We start from the raw sequence: 17333 nt of genomic DNA, 5'->3' as shown, positions 1-17333 counted from the left end.
AGCATGGTCACCTGGAACGTGCCCTCGGCCTTGGCATGTTCTGACTGCACGGAGAGGAAACCAGGCTCGGACCCACTGCTGCCCCAGGGCAGGGCCTGGCCCGTGGGCAGCGATGGGGGGGGCACACAGAGCATGAGGAGCAGCTGCCCCACGGCACAGCTCCTGCTGACACAGCCCCACTGCAGCGCCAGCAGTGACCTCCATCGTGCAGCCCCCTCCCAACACCCCCACCATGGAGACCTTTCCCTGCTGCGTTCCCAGCTCAGCCCCTTCCCTCTGTGCCCCCCATTGCCTGCCCCTCTCACTGTGACCTCCTGAGCCCCCCTGTGTGAGCCTCCTGTTCCCATCACCCCACAGCCCCTGCTGACCGTGCTTTGTCTCGGTCCTGAGCCCATCACCAGGCTCGGAGCCCCTTTCTACCTCCAAACCGGGGCTGCAGCTGCCTCCTGTTCGACATGGCCTCTTTTAGCCTCCCTTAGCCTGTAATTCCCAGCAAACAGCCGGGCACGGGATCCCCAGACCTGGCCTCTGGGGTTAAGGAGACAAGCCTGCCCCCCTACAGCTTAACCTGCGAACCAGCAGCACCCCAGTGACAGCGAGAGCAAGCAAAGGGTGACCGCGGGGGGCAGAGCAGGAGCAGAGCCTGCCCTGGTCACTTCTGGGGCCTCCGAGGGGAGCTCGGGAGCAGAAGCCGGGCTGCCAGCAGCACTGACAGCGGCAGGGGCAGGGGAGCATCTGCAGGGGGAACCCTGGCCCAGGCCCGGCCTCAAGGGCAAAAGAACAGCCCCGGGCTGAGCCCTTCCCCGCGGCCTCTCCGATGTCACCGGAACCGCTCCCTGCCAGGAGCCTCTCAGCGGCTGTGACAGGCAGGACCCAGCACCCTGCTGCTTCGGCCCCATAGCGAACAACGCGCCCCCCCCCAGCCGTGTTCCTGCCCCCAGTGTCCGCCCAGTGCACGCGCTGCACCGCTCGCCCTTGCCTTACCTTGTCCCTAAAAGTACCCAGAAATTCCCTGCGTTATTCCCGGCATTATTCCGCTTATTCCCTACGTTATTCCCTGCGCTATTCCTTGGTTATTCCCTGCGTTACTCCCTGTTTACTCCCTGCACTATTCCCTATATTATTCCCTGCATTATTCCCTGTTTACTCCCTGCATTATTCCATTTATTCCCGATGTTATTCCCTGCTTTACTCCCGACGTTATTCCCTTTATTCCCTGCTTTATTCCCTGCGTTTTTCCCTGTTTATTCCCTGCATTATTCCCTGTGCTATTCCCTCTTTACCCCCTCTTCATTCCCTCTTCCCCCCCGGGTCATTCCCGTTCCCCCCAGGGTCATTCCCGGTTCCCCCCGGGTCATTCCCCGTTCCCCCCAGGGTCATTCCCGGTTCCCCCCGGGTCATTCCCCGTTCCCCCCAGGGTCATTCCCGGTCCTCCCAGGGTCATTCCCCGTTCCCCCCAGGGTCATTCCCGGTTCCCCCCAGGGTCATTCCCGGTCCCCCCAGGGTCATTCCCGGTTCCCCCCAGGGTCATTCCCGGTTCCCCCCGGGTCATTCCCGTTCCCCCCAGGGTCATTCCCGGTTCCCCCCGGGTCATTCCCCGTTCCCCCCAGGGTCATTCCCGGTTCCCCCAGGGTCATTCCCCGTTCCCCCCAGGATCATTCCCGGTTCCCCCCAGGGTCATTCCCCGTTCCCCCCAGGATCATTCCCGGTTCCCCCCAGGGTCATTCCCTGTTCCCCCCGGGTCATTCCCGTTTTCCCCCGGGTCATTCCCGTTCCCCCCCGGGTCATTCCCTGTCCCCCCCGGGTCATTCCCGTTTTCCCCCGGGTCATTCCCGGTTCCGGCCCGCAGGAGGCAGCTCCAGCCCCGGACGAGGCCTTTCCCGGCAGCCGCGCCCGGCCCCCCCCGTGCCCCGCTCTCACCTTGGCCTGCGGGATCTGCTGCAGCGCGGGGGGCACGCGGAGCCCCCTCCACGCCCCGAGGCTCTGGGCCCGCAGGAGCCCCTGGGGGGAAGCGGGGGGGGGGGGGGGGGTGAGGCACCGACACCTCCGGGCCCCCCAAGCCCCCCCCGACCACCCCCGGCCCCGGCCCTCACCGCTGCCGCCGCCCGCCCCGCTCCCAGCGCCGCCATTGCTGCGTCCCACAATGCACCGCGGCACCGGCACGGCAGGACCAGAGCGGGGCGGGAGGGAGGCGCCCCCTGGCGGACGGGCGGGCGGAGCGAACCCAGAAAGAGGCGCCGCGGGGTCCTAGAGACCGCCCCGTCATCCCTGCAGGGTCCCTTGGGGACATCCCAGCTTCATGGGGGACATCCCAGCTTCATTGGGGACATCCCAGCTTCATGGGGACATCCCAGCTTCATGGGGGACATCCCAGCTTCATGGGGGACATCCCAGCTTCATGGGGACATCCCACCTCCATTGGGGACATCCCAGCTTCATTGGGGACATCCCAGCTTCACTGGGGACATCCCAGCTTCATGGGGGACATCCCAGCTTCATGGGGACATCCCACCTCCATTGGGGACATCCCAGCTTCATTGGGGACATCCCAGCTTCACTGGGGACATCCCAGCTTCATGGGGGACATCCCAGCTTCATGGGGACATCCCACCTCCATTGGGGACATCCCAGCTTCACTGGGGACATCCCAGCTTCACTGGGGACATCCCAGCTTCATGGGGGACATCCCACCTCCACTGGGGACATCCCAGCTTCATGGGGGACATCCCAGCTTCATTGGGGACATCCCAGCTTCACTGGGGACATCCCAGCTTCATGGGGGACATCCCAGCTTCATTGGGGACATCCCAGCTTCACTGGGGACATCCCAGCTTCATGGGGACATCCCAGCTTCATTGGGGACATCCCAGCTTCATTGGGGACATCCCACCTCCATTGGGGACATCCCAGCTTCACTGGGGACATCCCAGCTTCATGGGGACATCCCAGCTTCATGGGGGACATCCCAGCTTCACTGGGGACATCCCACCGTCATTGGGGACATCCCAGCTTCATTGGGGACATCCCGCCTCCATGGGGGACATCCCAGCTTCATGGGGGACATCCCACCTCCACTGGGGACATCCCACCTCCATTGGGGACATCCCAGCTTCACTGGGGACATCCCATCTCCATTGGGGACATCCCACCTTCATTGGGACCATCCCAACTTCCAGACAGCCCAGGGCCTGCTCCAGGACCCTGGCTGCCCTCCCCAGACCCCAGTGCCCCCCATAAATGCCCTACAGACCTCCCCAACCCTGTGCCACATCAATAGGGGTGTCCTAACCCCCCCCAACTCTGCAGCCCCTCACTGGGGGTGCCCATGGGGTACCCCTCAGTCCTCAGCAGGAGCCAGGCCCGCGAGCTCTCCTCTTTATTGTACAAGAAGGGAGGGGGTCACACAGCGAGAAGGGGGGGACCCCCCCATGGTCCCACCGTGACCATGGCCGGGAGGCTGCCAGGGTGACCCCGGTGCTGCTGCAGGACATGGACCCCTCATCCCGGGGCTCCCCGCCGCCAGGGGAAGGATGGGAGCAGCCTGGAGTGGCCCCAGGGGCAGAAGAGGGGCTGGACCCTCCCCTGCCCCACAAGTGGGGGTCACTTCTTGAGGAGCTGGGCCCGGGCCCGGTTCAGTTTCTCGGCCACGGCAGCGTCGGTGCTGGCCGAGCACTTGGACAGGACGAAGTTCATCTCGCTCTCGTTCTTGTGCTCGATGGCAGCGTCGGCCGCCTGCTCCAGGTCCCTGCGGGGACACGGGGAGATGGGGGCTGTGGGGAGAGTGGGGGGGCAGCCCCATAGCCTGGAGGCACCAGCCCCACACCCCCCATGCGCTCCACGGGGGTCTCATCCACCCCGTGCTTCCCCTCATCATCCCCATCCCCACTGCTCCAGTGGGTTCCAGCCCTGCCCCACGCCCCCCAAGCACCCCGTCCCCCCCCACACGCACCCCACGAGGACAAAGGCCCTGACGCGCTGCTCGGGGGGCACGCGGGGCGCGTACTTCTTGGCCTCGTAGCGGTTGTGGTGCTTGACCGCGATCTCCACGAAGGGCTGGGGAGGAGAGGACCGGGTTTGGGGGGGATGGAGATGGCACAGCCCCCCCCCCCCCCCCCCCGGCCCCACAGCACAGCCGCCATGGGGCACGGCAGCAGGAGGAGCCCTCACCAGGTACCCGATGGGCGACTTCTTGCTCTTGGAGAACTTCTCCATCTCCTCCCAGTCGCCGCGGGTGGCCAAGGCGCTGATCTTCAGCCACCAGTACCTGGGGGACAGGGGTGAAACCCAGCCCCACCGCTCGCCTCCAGCCCTGGGGCTGCCCCCCGGGACCCCCACCTCTTGTCGGGGATCTTGAACTCGCGGTAGAGCTGCTCGGCGCGCTTGTGCTGCCCGTCCAGGATGAGGTTGGAGACGGTGTCGTGCAGCGAGAGGTCCACGTAGGGCTTGTCCAGGTCCTCCTGCAGGTGCCGCTGGAGCCGCAGCAGCTTCACCTGCTCCTCGGTGGCCTGGGCACGGAGCAGGGCTCGGAGGGACCCCCAACACTGCCCATGGGGCAGGGGCCCGTGGCCACCCCCCCCAGCACCCCTCACCTTGGCTGCAAACTCGTTCTTGGCTTTGTAGAACTCATCCAGGGCGCTCTGCAGGGCCCCCACGCGCCCCTCGATGCGCTGGGGACGGAGCACAGCGGCCCCTTCACCCACTGCAGCACCCAGTGCAGGACCCAGTGCAGGACCCACTGCAGTGCCCGCCGCAGGACCCGCTGCAGGACCCACTGTGGCACCCACTGCGGCACCCACTGCAGGACCCAGTCCAGGACCCACTGCAGCGTCCGCTGCAGGACCCACTGCAGGACCCACTGCGGCACCCACTGCAGCACCCACTGCGGCACCCACTGCAGCATCCACTGCAGCACCCACTGCAGGACCCACTGCAGCACCCACTGCAGCACCCACTGCAGGACCCACTGCGGCACCCACTGTGGCACCCACTGTGGCACCCACTGCGGCACCCACTGTGGCACCCACTGCAGCATCCACTGCGGCACCCACTGCAGGACCCACTGCAGCACCCACTGCAGGACCCACTGCGGCACCCACTGCAGGACCCATGGAGCCCCCCAGAGCTGGGTCCTGCCTAAGCAGGGGTGGGCTCCTGAGCTCTGCCAGCAGAGCCCCAGCGGGACAACGGGCACAGGGCACACGCTGGGGAGCTCCTTGCACACCCAGCACCCCCCGTTGAGAGCACCCAGCACCCACAAGGCATGAACCCCCCCCCCCCCCCCAGCCCCTTCCTCCCCTCTCCTCCTCCCCCCCCGCTGGGACCTTCTCTCCGTAGCTGGCGTGGACATGGAAGTTGCCCAGCTCCTGGTGGCTGTCGTCCTGGTTGTAGAGGTCCTTGAGCGTGTCCCGCTCCTGGTGCTTGCAGAACTGGGGGCAATGGGGGGGTCAGGGGGGGCAGCGGATGGGGGGGCCCACAGGGTGGGAGCCGCTCACCTGGCGGTACAGGCTCAGCGCCACGGGCTGGTTCTGCAGCGTCATGAAGAAGGTGCCGCGGTTCAGCTCGTTCTTGAGGTGCAGCACCACGGTGTAGACTGGGGGCAAGGAGGGGGGACACACATGGGTCTGTGCCCCCCATGCTGGGGGGGGGCAGCCCCAGCCCCTCCGGCCACCCCAGCCCACAGGGAGCAAAGCCACAAAGGGGGTCCCCCAACCACCCCCCCCATGGCCCCCCAAATCCATCATAGCCCCCAAATCGCCCCCCAGCCCCCAAACTGCCACCTATCAAATCCCCCCCACAGACCCCCAAAACCCCTTGGCCCCCAAACCCCTCTCCATCCCCTACATCCCCCTCTGAGCCCCCAAACCCATCACCAGATCCCACCCCCCCCAGCCACCACATCCAACCCTGGTCCCCAAACCCCATCTCTATCCCCCCACAGAACTTAAACCCATCACCAGCTCCCAGCACGCCCCAGGCCCCAAATCCAACCCTGGCCCCCAAACCCCTCTCCATCCCCTACATTCCCCCACAGACCCCAAACCCATCACCAGCTCCCAAACCCCCCAGCCAACCCTGGCCCCCAAACCCCACCTCCATTCCCCTCCAGCCCCCAAACCCATCACTGGCTCCCAGCCCCCCCCCCCCCACCCCAGCCCCCACATCCAACCCTGGCCCCCAAAGCCCATCTCTATCCCCCCACAGACCCTAAACCCATCACCAGCTCCCACCCCCCCCAGCCCCTAAATCCAACCCTGGCCCCCGAACCCCTCTCCATCCCCTACATCCCCCCCAGCCCCCAAACCCATCACCAGCTCCCAGCCCCCAAATCCACCCTCACAGCCACCAAATCCCCCCAGTGCCCCCACCCAGGTCCGTGTCCCCGCTCTCGATGGCCTTGCTCAGCGCCAGTTTGCTCCTCTTCATCTTGAGCAGCAGTGGGACCTGCTCCCCGGAGCGGGGCTCGTACTCCAGCAGCTGCCAGGCACAGGAAGGGGGGGGTCAGTGCCCGGCCACGGCCACGGTGCCCCCCCAGTGCCCCCCCCGTCCCCACACCTTGATGGCCAGCTCCGTGCGGCCGCAGTCGTAGGCGCGGGCGGCGATCTCGGAGTAGGAGATGCCGGGGGTGTCCCCCAGCTTGTGGTTGATGGCCTGCGCCACCTCCTCGTCCGACTTGTCCTTCTGCTGCACCTGCGGGGAGCAGGATGGGCCCCGGCATCCCCCAGCACCGAGAGACCCCCCCGAACCCCCCCCCCGTACCTTGTAGCAGGCCCAGTGCGCCAGGATGCGGCTCACGCCCTGGATCTCGGAGAGGCGCAGGTACTCGCACATCCGGATGGCCAGCGGGTAGAGCCGCCGCAGCACCAGCCTGGGGGGCAAGGGGGGTCAGGGCACGGCCCATGGGGGTCTGGGGTGTTGGGTGGCCTCGGGGGGGGCTGGAGTGAGCAGAGACCAAAGCCAGGGAGGTGGGGACCAGGGAAATGGGAGCCACAGGGATGGAGACCATGGGACCATGGGGATGGAGGACATGGGGATGGGGAACCACAGGGATGGGGACCATGGGGATGGAGAACCACAGGGATGGGGACCATGGGAATGGGGACCATGGGGATGGAGACCATGGGGATGGAGAACCACGGGGATGGGGACCATGGGGATGGAGAACCACAGGGATGGGGACCATGGGGATGGAGAACCACAGGGATGGGGACCATGGGGATGGAGAACCACAGGGATGGGGACCATGGGGATGGAGAACCACAGGAATGGGGACCACGGGGATGGGGAACCACAGAGATAAAGGATAAAGACCACGGGGATGCGGACCACAGAGATGGGAGCCACAGGGATGGAGACCATGGAGATGGAGAACCACAGGGAGGGGGATCATAAGGATGGGGACCATGGAGATGGGGAACCACGGGGATGGGGAGCCACAGGGATGGGGAACCACAGAGATAGAGACCATGGGGATGCGGACCACAGAGATGGGGACCACAGGGATGGAGTCCATGGAGATGGAGAACCACAGGCATGGGGACCATGGGGATGGGGTCCATGGAGCTGAGGAGCCCCAGGCATGGGATGGGAGCCATGGGGATGGGAACCGTGGTGCAGAAAGACAGCGCCTCAGCTCGGGGCTGCCATCCCCAGCTCCAGGGACCCTCACCTGTCCAGCAGCACCTCAATGGTGAGCCTCTTGTATCTGTGGGCACCGTCAAGGGCTGTCTTTGACCTCAAAACTCCACCAAGCGCAGGCAGCACCCCCCCCCCACCCCAGGGTGATGCCGCCCTCCTGCCACGGAGGATACTGGGTGAAGGTGAGGGGGATGCCGATCTGGTAGTCCCGGATGGCGTTGAGCACCCGCAGGTCCTGGCACATCCGCACGAAGCTCTCCGGGGGGAACTTGTCGAGGAAGCACTTCCCGAAGGAGGCTGCCTGTGGGAGCAGGGACGTGGGGCCGGGGCCGCATGGGGGGCAGGCGCCTTCACCCGCAGCGCCCCACGCACCCGCAGCAGCGACTTCTGGGTGTCGGGCTCGTGCTCGTGGCCCGCGGCCTCGATGCATTGGCTCACGGCCTCCGGCAGCAGCTGCTGGTCCTTGATCTCCCGCAGGTACTCGTCCGCCTTCTGGCTCTCCTTCTGCAGGGAACGGGAGCTCCGGGAGCCCGCAGGGACCCCATCCCCATCCCTGTGGGGCAGGGGCACCGCAGCGCTGCACGTACCTCGTACTCCTTCTGCGCCTCCAGCAGCAGAGCCCCCGGCGCCATGGAGGCGATCCTGAAGATCTCCTGGCTGGCCTCTGCGGAGACAGGGCTGAAACCACCCCGGAGGCACGGAACCCCACGGCGATGGGGCTGGGGGGAGCCGCGGGCTCAACCCACCTGGGATCTCCTGCAGGAACTCGTGGGAGCTGCGGGACAAGATCCGGACCCCGTCCAGCTCGGGCACCAGGAAGGAGTCCTCATCCAGGACAAACCTGAGCTCCCTGCTAAGGGCTCACGGGAAGCCAGGGGCTGCGTCCCTCTGCCCCACATCAGTCACAGAACCACGGAATGGTTTGGGTTGGAAGGGACCTCAAAGCTCCTCCAGCCCCAACCCCAACCCCTTCCACCGGAGCAGCTTGCTCCAAGCCCCTGTGTCCAACCTGGCCTTGAGCACTGCCAGGGATGGGGCAGCCACAGCTTCTCTGGGCACCCTGTGCCAGCGCCTCAGCACCCTCCCAGGGAAGAGCTTCTGCCTAAGAGCTCATCTCAGTCTCCCCTCGGGCAGGTTAAAGCCATTCCCCTTGGCCTGTCCCTACATCCCTTGTCCCAAGCCCCTCTCCAGCTTTCCTGCAGCCCCTTCAGGCCCTGGAGCTGCTCTCAGGTACCTCAGAGCCAGGGGGATGTGGACACAGGAGGGGGCTTTGCTGCAGGCATGGGAACACCCTGGGGGGCACCGACCTTGAGGGGACAGCAGAGGCCCCCACAGAGGTGCTGCTTCCCCAGAGAGGACCCGCAGTGACCCCCGCTTTGTGCTGGCCTTGGGCCCCGCCGCCCTCCCAAAGGATACTGGATGCACTCGCTGGAGCTCCCAGCCACCAAGAGCTGCCGGTCCCAGGCCACCACCACCGCGCGCTGCCGGCTCCGGGGCCGCATGCACCTGATGGGGACCCAGGGCTCAGCCCCCAGACCTGCGGGGGGGGGGCACCGGAGGCTCCCATGTGCCCTGAGGTGGGCACGGGGCTCAGGGCACCCCCAGGGGGGCTGGGCCCGGGGGCAGCGCTCACCAAACCATCTGCTTGGGAGGGGAGCGGATGCTGCAGTGGAACTCGCAGAGCTTCTCCTAGGACCAGAGAACACGGAGTCAAGAGGGGGAGAAGGGGGGCACAGAGGCAGAGGAGGTGGGGAAGGGGGGTATTGAACACCAAGCACACAGCCCGGTGTCCTGCACTGAGGGATTCCCATCCAGGATGGAATGAGTGAGGGGATTCCTGCCCAAACCACCCCAGGGAGCCCTGCCCCAGTGCCCAGCGCCTGGGCCACAGCCTGAGCTGCCCAAGTGACCCCCGAGGAACGGGAACTGGGGGGCATTGGAATGATGATGGTTATGTCTGAAGGGAGGGCACTGCAGCTCTGAACGGCCTCTTCTGGGGTGGGTCACATCCCCCAGCCCCCGGGGCACACCGAAGTCCTGCTGCTCTCTAACCCATCGCTCAGCTTGTGAGGTGATGTCCCACTTGGGTGACAGGGGAAGGACATGCCCACCTCCCGCGAGGCCAGCCCCATCCAGATGTGTGCCCACCTCCCGCGAGGCCAGCCCCATCCAGATGTGTGCCCACCTCCAGCGAGGCCAGCCCCATCCAGATGTGCGCTCACCTCAGTGATACCAGCCCCATCCAGATGTGTGCTCACCTCAGTGATACCAGCCCCATCCAGATGTGTGCTCACCTCAGTGATACCAGCCCCATCCAGATGTGTGCCCACCTCCAGCGAGGCCAGCCCCATCCAGATGTGCGCTCACCTCAGTGATACCAGCCCCATCCAGATGTGTGCTCACCTCAGTGATACCAGCCCCATCCAGATGTGTGCTCACCTCAGTGATACCAGCCCCGTCCAGATGTGCGCTCACCTCAGTGATACCAGCCCCATCCAGATGTGCCCACCTCAAACAGGGTCAGCCCCCCCCAGATGTGCACTCACCTTGAGCGACGCCAGCCCCATCCAGATGTAGCCGGTGTCGGTGAGGAGCGCCAGGCACCGGTGGTTGAAGGACACGGCCATCTGCAGGTAGGCACCGGCCGAGGGGCTCATCCCAGGGGGGGTCTGCAAGGCGAGGGGGGGTTAACCCGGGGGCACGCTCTGGGGTGCGGGGTGCTGCGCACCGATCGCTGGGGCTCCCTTCCCACCCTGCTCGAGCCACGGAGCCCATGCTCACCACCACGGAGCAGGAGGTGTTGTCCAGGAGGTAGAGGTCCTGCCCCAGCGCCAGCAGCACGATGGTGACCCTGTCCTGGGCCAGCACCGCCCAGCAGGATGGAGGCTTCTGCAGCCCTGCAGGCACCAGCGTCAGGGCCACGGCCGCCGGGCCCGGCCGGGGCTGGGCAGCAGGGCAGGGACGCACCGGGCACCTCGGGCATCCGGCGCAGCTTCAGGTCCTCGATGTTGGTGGCCAGGGAGAAGCGGTGGCTGCCGGTCAGGATGGCCACGCCGGTGCCGAACTCGCTGTGGAACACCTTGGCCTCCAGCACGTGGTTCTGCAGCACCTCCTGCGCCGGGGCGGACACACGGGGCTCAGCACCGCGGTGCTGGGCACGGAACAGCCCGGAGGAGCAGGCGCAGCGCTGCGGGGCTGCGTCTTAACAGTGACAAGGGCTGGACGCAGCTCATCCCTCGTGCAGGGACGGCCCCAGGCTCCCCCCCGTGTGCTCCCTCCTGTGCCCCCCGCTCACGTTGCCCATGCTGAAGTGGCGCTTGAACTCGCAGAAGAGGTTGTAGATGAGCACGGTGCCGTCCTCCTGGATGCACAGCAGGTCCTCGCCGGCCGTCCAGCCCAGCTGCACCAGCCGCCCGCTCTTCCACTGCGGGGGCCACGGGGGAGCCCAGCACAGACACACATGTGTGAAGCCGAGAGCCAGGCCTGGGTGCCCACGGGTCCGATGCCCCTCGGCTCCGCATCCCCCCGTCCCTCCGTGCCATCATTGCCGTGTCCAGCCCAGCCCTGGCCAATGGCACAGGGAGGATGCTCCAATGCCAGGGTTCATATTCCCCCCCCGGGAGCCTCCTTCTCCCCCCAGCTCCCTCCTTGCACCACGTCCGAGGGCTTCTCCGCAGCTTCCAGGGGCGCAGGAGCCGCATGGAGCCACTGCTCGGGGAGCATCGGCAGCTTCCCCATGGGCACAGGGAGGGGTGACCCCTGTGGCACCCAGCCCTAACGCAGCCCCGGGCCCTCCGGTGCCTGCACTGAGCCCCCCTGGGCAGGGGCTGCCCCATGCTCCCAGCTCACCGGGATGCTGGCCAGGAGCAGCCCCGAGGCCGAGAAGATCTCCAGCAGCGGGCGGGCGCCGGGGGCCTTCTCCTTCCGAGCGTGGTTCTTGAGCAGAGCTGGGGGGGACGGGGACAGGAGAGGCCCCATGAGCCTGTCCTGACCCCAGGGCAGAGCCAGCCCCGGGTCCCAGTGTGGGGTCCTTGGGGGCAGGACCCACCTATGGGCCCTCCATACGGGGCAGCCGCCACCATGCAGTCCCGCAGGTCCTCCTTCAGGTTCCACTCCATGGTGTAGAGCTCGAACTTCCTGCGGGAGTCAGAGGCAGGGATGGAGGAACGGATGCATGGAGGGATGGAGGGATGGATGGAGGGAGGGATGGAAGGATGGAGGAAGGAGGGAGGGAGGGAGGGATGGAGGGACGGATGGAGGGATGGATGGAGAGATGCATGCATGGATGGATGGAGGGATGGACAGATGCATGCATGGATGGATGGAGGGATGGATGCCATGGAGGGAGGGACGGATGGATGGATAGATGCATGGATGGATGGATGGAGGGATGGAGGTATGGATGGATGGACAGATGCATGCATGGATGGATGGAGGGATGGATGCCATGGAGGGAGGGAGGGATGGATGGATAGATGCATGGATGGAGGCACACAGAGGGATGGGGAGTAGGGATGGAGCCCACCCCCCCCGGCCCTGGGATCCCCCCCCCCGGCACCTCCAAGGCTGGGATCAGCCCTAAGCCCCCCCCCGGGCAGCCCCGGGACCTCCCAGGCCGGCTCCAACCCCCCTGAGACACCCCCCCCCCCCCAGCTCTCCCATGCCAGCTCCGGGGCAGCCCCAGCATCACCAAGGCCCTTGGGACCCCCCCAGCATCCCCTGCCCGGCCCCAGGGACATAGAGGGGCTGCCCTGCCGGTACCGGGCCCAGGCCCGGGCCGCCGCCGCTCACCGGTAGAAGGTGTCCTCGCCCAGCGGGTTCCAGTTGGCCGTGTAGCAGTCCATGGCGCCGGGCCGGGACGGGCCGGGACGGGACGGGACGGAACGGAAGCTAGCGGCGGCGAGGCCCCCACCGGCACTTCCGCCCGCCCCGCCGTGACGCCGACACGGGCGCCGCCATCTTGAGTGAGGGCACAGGGAGCGGGGGAACTGGCGCCTCCGCCATCTTTACTGAGGGCACTGCGGGCCTCGCCGCCGCCATCTTTAGTGAGGGCACGGCCGCCAGCCTGCCTGTGGGCCTCGGGGTGTTCCCTGGCACCCCCCTGCCCCCCCCCCGGCACCCCAAGGGTCCCCGGTCCCCAGCACGGCCCTGGGGGGGCTCTCGGGGGTGCTGGCAGCCGCGCGCACGCACACAAGGAAGCGAGGGGACGGCGCCTGCGCGCAGTGCGGGCGGGCATGGGCGGGCCTGCGCATGCGTGAGCACGCACACACGTGTAAACATACACACGTGTAAACATACACACGTGTGCACCTACGGATACACACGTGTACACATACACACATACAGGTACACATACACACACACATGTACACACACACACATGTACACACACACGTACACACAGAGGTACACACACGTGTACACACACACACACACATGTACACACACACACATGTACACACCCACGCCCCACACAGCTGTCCCATGGGGTCCATCTCTCTTTATTTCTCACCACTGGCAAATAAGGAACGGCCCCAACAGCCCAGCCAGGGGCAGCCCCATCCCAGCCCCGACCCCGGTAGGTGCCATGGCTGAGCCTCGCTCCATGGTGGTGCAATGGTGCTGTGTGTGCTGGGGATGCTGTGGTGGTGCTGGGGGTGCTGCAATGGTGCTGGGGGTGCTGGGGATGCTGTGGTGGTGCCAGGGGTGCTGCAATGGTGCTGTGTGTGCTGGGGATGCTGTGGTGGTGCTGGGGGTGCTGCAATGGTGCTGGGGGTGCTGGGGATGCTGGGGTGGTGCCGGGGGTGCTGCAATGGTGCTGGGGGTGCTGGGGATGCTGTGGTGGTGCCAGGGGTGCTGCAATGGTGCTGTGTGTGCTGCAGATGCTGTGGCGGTGCCAGGGGTGCTGCAGTGGTGGGGAATGCTGCAGTTGTGCCTAGCGTGTATGGGATGCTGCAATGGAGCCTAGCATGCTGGGTGTGCTGCAATGGTACCCAGTGTGTTAGGGGATGCTGTGATGGAGCCTTGCGTGCTGGGGATGCTGCAGTTGTGCTTAGGGTGCCAGGGATTTTGCAGTGGAGCTTTGCATGCTGGGGATGCTGCAGTGGTGCTGGGGATGTTGCAGTGGTGCCCTGCATGCTGGGGATGCTGTGGTTATGAGGGATGCTGCAGCTGTGCCAGGGATGCTGCAGCGGTGCCAAGGATACTGCAGCTGTGCCAGGGATGCTGCAGTGGTGCCAGGGATGTTGCAGCTGTGCCAGGGGTGCTGCAGCAGTGCCAGGGATGCTGCAGCTGTGCCAGGGATGCTGCAGCGGTGCCAGGGATACTGCAGCGGTGCCAAGGATACTGCAGCTGTGCCAGGGATGCTGCAGCGGTGCCAGGGATGTTGCAGCTGTGCCAGGGATGCTGCAGCTGTGCCAGGGATGCTGCAGCGGTGCCAAGGATACTGCAGCTGTGCCAGGGATGCTGCAGCTGTGCCAGGGATGCTGCAGTGGTGCCAGGGATGCTGCAGCGGTGCCAAGGATGCTGCAGCGGTGACAGGGATGCTGCAGCGGTGCCAGGGATGCTGCAGCGGTGCCAGGGATGCTGCAGCTGTGACAGGGATACTACAGCTGTGACAGGGATGCTGCAGCAGTGACAGGGATACTACAGCCGTGCCTCGCACGCCAGGCCCAGCACCCGAGGTGCCGTGGCATCACCTCCCTCGGGGCTGCGGTGCCGCGGTTCCGGTGCCGTTCCCTAGCGCGGCGGGGCCGCGGCGGGGCCGGGCAGGTCGCAGCGGTAGCGGAAGACCTGGAAGCAGAGGAGGGAGGCGAGCAGCGAGGGGCTGGTGGTGCCCACCCTGCGGAAGCCCTGGCTCTCGTAGAGCCGCTGCGCCGGCACCTGCACCATGGAGGTGGAGAGGACGACGGCGCCGAAGCCGCGGGCGCGGGCGAAGCGCAGCACCTCCCGGCACAGCGCCTTGGCGATGCCGCAGCCCCGGTGCTCTCTGCTGACCGAGAGCCGCTTCAGCTCCAGCGCCACGGCCCGCTCGGCCGGGTCCTGCGGCGGCTCCACCGCCACCATGCCCACCACGGCGCCGCCGGCCTCGGCCACCCAGAAGCAGGCGTGCGGGGAGCGCAGGTAGGAGCCGCGCACGTCGGCCAGGTCGGTGCCGAGCGCCTGCCGCACGTAGGTGGTGGAGTAGGAGCGCACCAGGAGCCAGATGGCCACGAGCGCCAGCGCCACGGCCCCCAGCCCCAGCAGCCAGAAGCCGCCGGCCGCTCGCACCAGCACGAAGAGGACGAGGAGCTGGAGCTGCACCCGGGCCGAGCGCAGGACGTGGCGGTACCCGGCCGGGCTGTGCTCCAGCATCCCGCGGGCAAACAGCGTCCGCACGGCGTCAAAGTCCTTGTCCTGGTACTGCCGGATGCGGTAGGACGCCATGGGAACCTGCGGCACGGCACCGGCGGTCAGAGGTGGGGAGGGTGGGGGGTCACACATGACACAGAGACCCCAGCACCGGGACAGCGCAGCCAGGGAATGGGCAGGAGCTGAGCGTCCCCCATAGCTCCTGCAGGTGCTCAGCATCACCCCGCTGGCAGCATCACCCCCTTATAGAGCCCCGGAAGCCTGGTATGGGTTGAAGGGAGCTTAAAGCTCCTCCAGCTCCAACCCCTGCCACGGGCAGGGACCCCTTCCACCGGAGCAGCTTGCTCCAAGCCCCTGTGTCCAACCTGCCCTTGAGCACTGCCAGGGATGGGGCAGCCACAGCTTCTCCAATCAACCCCTTCCAATGTCCCCCCACCTTCCTTGTATCCCCTCCAACTCTCCCCTCGGGCAGGTTCAAGCCTTTCCCCTTGGCCTGTCCCTCCATCCCTTGTCCCAAGCCCCTCTCCAGGTCCCCTGCAGCCCCTTCAGGCACTGGAGCCGCTCTCAGGTCTCCCCATAGCGCAGCAGAGGGGCAGGATCCCCTCCCTGCGCTGCTGCTCACGCTCTGGGGGTGCACCCAGCACGGGAGGGGGGGATCTGGACCGGGTCATGGGGAGCTGCTCCTCACCCAGCACCCCCAACTCCCTAAGAGCTCCATCCCAGGCTTCCATCCCGCCCCCACGGCGCGGTCCCTGCCCCACTCCTCCCCCCCCCCCTTTGGGTCCCACCAACCCCCCCAACCGTCTCCCTTCTCATCCCGGTTTTCCCCTCCCCGGGGCTGCAGCAGCCGTGCCTGGGGGCCCGGTCCCACTGCGGGTCCCGGGGACGGAGGGGTTAAAGGGCTTGGACACAGGGGGTCCCCTCTCCCCCTGGTGGAGCCTCCGGGTCCATCCCACCCGCCCCAGGCTGCAGGGATGAGCTGGGGATGGGATCGCGAGGAAGAGGGAGCAGGGACCGGGGCGGAGGGGGGGAGGAAAGGGAAGAGCAGGAGGATTTGGGGGTGTTCCCCCCCCTCAATGCCCCCGATCACCCCCAGGACCCCACGACCGCGCACAGGACCTTTGTGTGTGCCCATCCTTCACCCCGAACTGCCGCGGCAGGGACAGAGCAAAGGGAAATGGAGGGGAAACAGGAACGGACCCCCCCCCCCCCCCCCCCCCGGGGGTGCCCAGGGCACGCTATGGGCTTGTTCCCCTGTTCGGAGGGGGGAAAAGGGGCTCCCCCCCCCCCCCCCCCCGGAAACGGGGTCCAGAGATGCCATAATCAGCCCCGTACGTCTGCACTGACCCCATTATGGGGGGGTTAATGGCAACCATAGCACTGCCCCCGCCTTCAACCCCCCCATGGTAGCCCCCATCCCTCCCACTTTCCGAAGCAGAGCCGGCAGCTTTGCACCCCTTTGTTTAAGCTGGGGGTCCCCATTTAAGCCCATCACAACAACGGGAGGGGGGGGGGGCTTTACCCCCCGCCCTTATTCTCCTACCCCAGCCCCATTCATCCCCTCCTTCTGCACCCTTTGGGGGGGACCCGCTGGGCCCCCCCCCCCTTCGAGGCTCGGCTCTTACCGGTGACGACGGCTCCGGAGATGCAGCGAGCGCAGGCGCCGGAGGGATGTGGCTTCTGGGGTCACGCTGAGCGCGGGGGGGGCATTAAGGGGGGTAATGGGGGGGTACCCATTGATGCGGGGATGGGGGGGTCCGGGTTGTGGAGGGGGACGGGCTTCGCCCGTCCCCCTCCACAACCCGGACCCCCCCATCCCCGCCAATGCTTCAGCATCATCCCCCCCTTCTGAATGGTCCCATTGTGGGGGGGGTTCCCAATGCCCGTTTTAGTTGTGGACCCCCCCTTGAAGAGCCCCTCTATGGGGTGGGGGGACAAAGGTCTTCGGACTTTGCCCTGCTCTTTCACGGTCACTGAGTTGCCTTTGGTACAGCAGGAAAAGGATGGGGCTTAAGGAGGTGCGAGGGGACGGGGGGGGCACAAGGAGGTCCAAGGAGGGGACAAGGGGGTCTGGGGGACCGTGGTCCCCTTCCCAGTGACACCCATTGGCACAGGGGGTCTGGGGGGTACACAGTGGGGGGGTCATCCCCATGCGTTATGGTAATGTCCAATGGGTCCAGGTTGGTGCCCCCCCAGTGCTGGACCATTCTCATGGGTGTCCCTGTAGTGCTGGTGCCATCATCCCAGTGAGGATCCCATCCTGAGACCCCATCCCAATGTGGGAAGAACGATCCAGCCCGGTGCTGTGGATGGTCCTTTATTGTTAACACCCCCCCCCCTTCCAGCAG

General features: G+C 66.5%; 3 protein-coding genes across 4 annotated transcripts in view; all 3 read right to left on the bottom strand.

Annotated features, from left to right (window-relative positions):
* The window catches only part of IDH3B (isocitrate dehydrogenase (NAD(+)) 3 non-catalytic subunit beta), a 9646-nt gene extending 7485 nt beyond the window's left edge, over positions 1 to 2161 (bottom strand). For both annotated transcript variants that reach the window (XM_061441079.1, XM_061441078.1), the window contains exons 1-3: positions 2094 to 2161; positions 1921 to 2001; positions 1 to 44 (exon numbers count right to left, since the gene is read on the bottom strand). The exon at positions 1 to 44 is cut by the window's left edge and continues 55 nt beyond it. In XM_061441079.1, coding sequence (XP_061297063.1) covers positions 1 to 44; positions 1921 to 2001; positions 2094 to 2129 — 161 coding nt within the window. In that variant the 5' untranslated portion in view covers positions 2130 to 2161. The remainder of the gene's footprint in view (positions 45 to 1920; positions 2002 to 2093) is intronic.
* A 1340-nt stretch (positions 2162 to 3501) lies between these two features.
* VPS16 (VPS16 core subunit of CORVET and HOPS complexes) lies at positions 3502 to 12519 on the bottom strand. Its single transcript, XM_061441069.1, has 24 exons — positions 12427 to 12519; positions 11684 to 11772; positions 11485 to 11582; positions 10931 to 11059; positions 10603 to 10747; positions 10417 to 10532; positions 10182 to 10304; positions 9269 to 9324; positions 9052 to 9141; positions 8382 to 8476; positions 8223 to 8299; positions 8008 to 8139; positions 7809 to 7936; positions 7667 to 7702; positions 6757 to 6865; positions 6553 to 6687; positions 6366 to 6474; positions 5493 to 5590; positions 5322 to 5426; positions 4590 to 4667; positions 4336 to 4505; positions 4168 to 4264; positions 3950 to 4053; positions 3502 to 3745 (listed from the first exon to the last, which is right to left on the bottom strand). The coding sequence occupies exons 1-24, from the start codon at positions 12477 to 12479 to the stop codon at positions 3601 to 3603; spliced, it is 2517 nt and encodes an 838-aa protein (XP_061297053.1). The 5' UTR covers positions 12480 to 12519; the 3' UTR covers positions 3502 to 3600.
* Positions 12520 to 13798: 1279 nt separating this feature from the next.
* On the bottom strand, positions 13799 to 16664 carry LOC133262136 (N-acetyltransferase family 8 member 3-like). Its single transcript, XM_061441070.1, has 2 exons — positions 16611 to 16664; positions 13799 to 15066 (listed from the first exon to the last, which is right to left on the bottom strand). The coding sequence occupies exon 2, from the start codon at positions 15058 to 15060 to the stop codon at positions 14374 to 14376; it is 687 nt and encodes a 228-aa protein (XP_061297054.1). The 5' UTR covers positions 15061 to 15066; positions 16611 to 16664; the 3' UTR covers positions 13799 to 14373.
* Between the last annotated feature and the right edge of the window lie 669 nt (positions 16665 to 17333).

The sequence above is a fragment of the Pezoporus flaviventris genome, unplaced genomic scaffold, assembly GCF_033815535.1.
Source record: "Pezoporus flaviventris isolate CSIRO_AGI_PZ_B2104156 unplaced genomic scaffold, CSIRO_AGI_Pfla_v1 ptg000188l, whole genome shotgun sequence".
NCBI lineage: Eukaryota > Metazoa > Chordata > Aves > Psittaciformes > Psittacidae > Pezoporus > Pezoporus flaviventris.
Note: the sequence above shows the minus strand (reverse complement) of the source record. Positions and strands in the feature narration are given on the sequence as shown.